The sequence below is a fragment of the Cynoglossus semilaevis genome, chromosome 13, assembly GCF_000523025.1.
Source record: "Cynoglossus semilaevis isolate Cse_v1.0 chromosome 13, Cse_v1.0, whole genome shotgun sequence".
Lineage (NCBI taxonomy): Eukaryota > Metazoa > Chordata > Actinopteri > Pleuronectiformes > Cynoglossidae > Cynoglossus > Cynoglossus semilaevis.
Genome location: NC_024319.1, coordinates 1231186 through 1236286, shown reverse-complemented (window position 1 = coordinate 1236286; position 5101 = coordinate 1231186). Strand labels below are relative to the sequence as shown.

Here is a 5101-nt window from a genome sequence, read left to right as displayed (position 1 = left end):
CACAGTGAACTGAACGCTCGTGCACGTAGCGCGGCTCAGGCGAGGCAGTGGGCGTGGCTTCGACGTGTCTCGTCATCTTTCCCAGCAGTCAGAGAAACTACACGCTGACTGACAGCAGCATTCAGCCAATTAGCGCGACTTTAACCACACACTCGCATCGGATTGGCCAGGGCGGGGTCACATTGTATTTGTTGTTGTTTTCGTTGAGGAGTCGACAAATTTAAACCACCGATGTTTTCTTCGTTACTCGTGTTAAAGTCGTTCGTTTGAGACAAACTCTAATAACGTTTTACAACAAACAGACGACGAACGACTTGGACCTGGACTATTTTCCCGCTGAAGCTTCTGTCGTGTCCTTCCCTAAGGTATGAGCGCAGCCGTTGTTTCGTTAGCTGCTGACGTTAGCGGCCTTGTTAGCTGTTGTTTCTCACGATTTTAATTCGATATATAATACAGTGGGAAAACAGACTGCATTTTAACTGTTTGCTACATGTATCACAACACACTCCCGTCGATCTCCGTTTGTAAACAAACCAGTGACGTAATCGACCGAGTCCAATGCTATTTTAACGGCATTAAATATGTATATAATTTATATATTTAGTGCTGTTTTTGGGTGACGACGACCCCTTGAATCTATGTGTCGTCGTTGTTGTTGTTGTCGTCGTCGTCGTCAGATGGGCAGTCACTACAAACGTTCAGTGCCGTTGGAGGTGAGGAGGGCAGAGGGTGAGAGAGTCCGGGCCAAACATCCTGACAAGATTCCAGTAAGTCATCTTCAGATTTACCCTAAACCACTTGACCACATCAAGAATTAAAATACCTGGAGCTGTCAGTCACAACAGCCTCAGGCTTTGGCTTAAAAATAAGCTTTTGTCATTTTTATTTTATCTATTTTTTTAACAGATCATTGTAGAAAGGGCGCAGAGATCAAGAGCCCCTGACCTGGACAAGAAGAAATACTTAGTGCCCTCAGATTTAACAGGTAAAACTAAAACTACGAGGAACCAGAGCGACTACAGACACGTTAGTGCTGGTTCTGTCAACGTCAGCAGAGTGACACAGATAAACTGAGGGGTCTTTGGTAGTCTGAGGGTCACACTGATAAATATCAGTGTCAGCCCTACTGCCGCCACCTGGTGGTAGTACCACATAACTTCTTACTAGGTGGCAGTATCAACACTGTATATGATATGATTCATTTGAAGATGAAAGCATTTCTTGGAATTGATCACCAAGCCTTAAACTGTTTTTCTTCCCAGTTACATGACGTCAGTGAAGGGGGTGAGTCTCACTCACCCTTTCTTTCTCCCCATCTTTCCTTCCTTTTTCAGTGGGCCAGTTGTGCTTTCTCATCCGTCAGCGTGTGTCTTTGAGACCAGAGGAGGCGCTCTTCTTCTTTGTCAACAACTCTCTTCCCCCGTCCAGCTCCCCCCTCTCTGCTGTGTATGAGGTGAGTGTCCACTCGTCCTCCCCCACGTCCAGACCAGACCGACTGGTAGCTGCAGAACAACAAGCACAGTCACAGAAGTTAGCGTTCCACTGCCACTGATGTGCATCAGTTTTCAACCTTTTAGAAATATTTATTTTTACACTAAAGAACAATAAAAATAAGAGACTAAATGTCAACAAAGTGCTGGTCAAAGAGTTGAACCCAGGTCTGTTGTTGTCACTGATGAACAACAGATTAGACCAGAAAAGGAAACAAAGATGCGTCTGTCCACAGCGTTCAGAGACGACGTCTTTAACCAATCATGGATGAATCTGGTTTTTCAGCAGCTGATTTAACAGCTCACAGATTGGAACTAAAATAAAAACTTGAGCCATGATTCACTCTTCAGCGTTCTTTTGGTCTAAATATGACTTCTTCTCTTGTGTTACAGGAGCACCATGAAGACGACCTGTTTCTCTACATGACCTACAGTAACGAGAGTGTGTACGGTGCCTGATGGAGGACCAGAGTCTGGACCAGAGTCTGGACCAGAGTCTGGACCAGAGTCTGGACCAGAGACAGAGACGGTATGATGGTCTGCACAGCAGAACCAAGGTGCTGGTGATCATTATCAACAGTATCTGCTGTGATTGGTAGTGAACGTTGACCTCTGTCAGTATTTTAGGATTGGGTTGAGATGGAATTTTTTACGCCTCATATTATGTTGATTATTTTTATGGGGAAAGAAGAACGAGGGAATTGGACGAAGACAAAAAGGATCGTGTTGAGATAAATGGATGTTTTGGGAACTCTCACTGTCTTTCTCCATCATTTGTATTTAATGCAAATAGTTTTTTGTTTTACTTTTTTTGTGAATAAGCAGTAAACGAAGATCAAATGTAAAACCTCAGCTTTTCTCATTTCTTTTTTACGGTGCATTTCTGTCAACAACATAAAGACAACGATGTCATTGGCTCAACAATTATGAACAACACGTACAGTTACAGATGGACAGTGACCCCCCCCCTTAAAAAAACCCAACTACCATCTACTGTAAATGTCCTTTGGAGGAAGCACAGAGACAGAAGTGGTCTGTCCTAACTGGACACTTTCAGTTTCCTGCGCTGCTTTAAGAGCTTCGCAGCTCAATGGTCAGATGTGATTTGATCAAACAGAAGGTTAGAAGAAGAGTGAGGAGCCATGGAGATGAACGAGATCCAAGCAGAGAAGAAAGGTGACAGAGAAAAGCAGAATGAATACGAGCTACATCTGGACATCAAACCTGAAGGTACGAAATCATTTGGACAGAAATGGTCAGAATGATGGTAAAAGTTCATTCATTCATTATTGCTGTATTTGTGTTTGTATGATGTACAGTAGGAGGATTTGAATAGAAGTCCAGTTCGTCACTAAAAGGTTCCCAACAGTTTTCTCAAAATTTATTTAAAATCTACTTAGAGTAAGTGTTACTTAATTACTTTAAATTATTTACAGCAAAAAGGACGAGTTTTACATCCAATCTGCAACTGGTTGTTTTTTTAATCACCAATTCAAATTCAAATGCTCTGTGACAACGTATTATGTTGGATGATGTTTATCGGCCTCAACATTTAACAACACAACAACCTGTTATCAATTTAACGTCACAGTTAATGCAAATTCTCAAAGTCCTGCAAAGTTTGCATGACCAGTCCAAATGCCCACCATATATGTGTGTGTGTGTATGTATAAATACATACACATAATGAAATATGCACGGACCCTGACATCCACTAGGGGTCAGCATGCTCCAGAAAACAAAGCCAGAACACTGTCGGTGGGTAAATATGTGGTTATACAATCTGTATTACACTAGATGGCGCTGCTGCTCCATCACGAAACAAACCAGTCACAGTCCGCCGGCTGCTGGTACTTTGTAGACGCGGTGTACATGTAAGTACTTCGTCACTTCAGGTACATGTGTTTGTAGGATATATATATATATATTTACTGTTGATGATCATTTTTGTCTTAGTGAACTCTTTCATCCGCCCGGACCGAGCACAGCAGCGCCTCCTCTGGTTGACTTGGACTGGTGTCCCTCCACACACAGGTACACGAGTACGTCTGTATCAAGTACCTTTATGAAAATTAAAATGTTAAGAGCAGTTTAACTTGATTAATATAGCATCAGCTAGCATTAGCCTCAGGACTCGGCACTTCCTCCTTGTCCTGATGGTAGAACCTGTTCTGGAGTTCAAAAGTAAACGCAGACACATGGTTGTGTAAATGTTAAACTGTTTAACTTCCTCTGCTGTGTAGCAGTCAAAGCAGTGTGTCCTAACTAGTACAGTGTGTCCTAACTAGTACAGTGTGTCCTAACTAGTACAGTCCTAACTAGTACAGTTAGTACAGTGTGTCCTAACTAGTACAGTACATCACCACAGAGTTCAGAGTGACTTTAACTCCTTCTCTTCTGGACAACAACAGACTGGAAATGGATCACATGTACAGCTAGTTTTGACTGGTCTGGACAAGTCCTGGTCTGGACAAGTCCTGGTCTGGTCTAGTTGTAGTCTGGACTTCATGGCCAAGTCCTGGTCTGGACAGCTAGTTTTGACTGGTCTGGACAAGTCCTGGTCTGGTCTAGTTGTAGTCTGGACTTCATGGCCCACATCTACAGTATAGTCTGAAACCTACATTTCTTCCAACAACAACATGTAAATCTGTGGAGGAACTTTGGGAGGCGGCCTCAGTCGGCAGGAGGTTTTCAGAGAACTTGTGGAATTCCAGAATAGGATTTAGGTGGAGTGAGTGGATTATGGACGGAGCTGCTGAAGAATTAGTGAGGGCTCCCCCTTTTGTTTGCCTCCCACTGAGCCGGTCTTATGATTTCTGCGTGACCAGGCTTTGTATCTCGACCATATGCACATAGCCTTTGTTCTCGCGCCCCCGGGGGTCAACCTAGGGGCCAAGAACGGAAATGGCAACCGCACCAGCGGCAGAGCGGCAGTGGCGTGGAGCGGCAGCTGCACGGAATCCTCCTTTTATCTCGCAAGGCGTGATCTCGCGATATTGATTCCGTTTTTATGTTAGAGCGACTTCGTCTGATGAAATTAGCACACAAGACGTTTGTGCTGAGTGGATGCTGAGTGACAGATAAGACCAGCTGTTTGTAGGCACTGTTCGAAAGTTAGTCACGTGTGGCAGGAGATATTAGTTAGTCGTCCAAACCAATCAGAGACCAGATCAGTCTGGACGTTTTAGAGAAACCTTCATTTTAACCTCATCGTGACGTTACGTAAAATGTGTAAAACAACGTCAGCGGGATCATTAACGTAACAATCGAAATAGTCTGTTTTTAGTGTGAATAGAGTGAATTGTTGTGAAGTGTAATAAACTCAATCAATTGTTTAACCCTTTAATTATTCAGCTATGGAGTGTGTTTGAATTTTGTCTGAAAAAGTATTAAAATCCAACAGTGATAAATGGACAGAGTTTTTTTTTTTTTTTTCTGACTCGGTGTTGCCGCCTCTTCCACCCGTGTCTCTCCTCTGTACGCGGTCCACAGCACGTCCTCGAGCGGAAACACGACCAGAATGACAGGCAGTGAGTCTACGGTGTTTGACGACAGCGGCAGTTCCTCCGCTGTCTGCGCTCGAGTGACGGGGGGATAAAAGGATAAAAGCC

General features: G+C 43.6%; 1 protein-coding gene across 3 annotated transcripts in view; it reads left to right on the top strand.

The window, feature by feature from the left end:
- Nucleotides 1-167: 167 nt before the first annotated feature.
- LOC103388004 (gamma-aminobutyric acid receptor-associated protein-like 1) overlaps nucleotides 168-5101 on the top strand; it is a 21083-nt gene continuing 16149 nt past the window's right edge. The window contains exons 1-6 of one of the 3 annotated variants that reach the window (XR_003051443.1): nucleotides 168-365; nucleotides 605-767; nucleotides 907-985; nucleotides 1335-1453; nucleotides 1884-2008; nucleotides 4663-4671. Coding sequence is in view for 2 of the 3 variants with exons in the window: in XM_025061343.1 (XP_024917111.1) it covers nucleotides 639-767; nucleotides 907-985; nucleotides 1335-1453; nucleotides 1884-1949 (393 nt within the window). In the remaining variant the exon portion in view is untranslated. Of the gene's footprint in view, nucleotides 366-604; nucleotides 768-906; nucleotides 986-1334; nucleotides 1454-1883; nucleotides 2338-4662; nucleotides 4672-5101 lie in introns of those variants that run through there. The other 2 variants (XM_025061343.1, XM_008322846.3) reach the window with 2 other exon arrangements.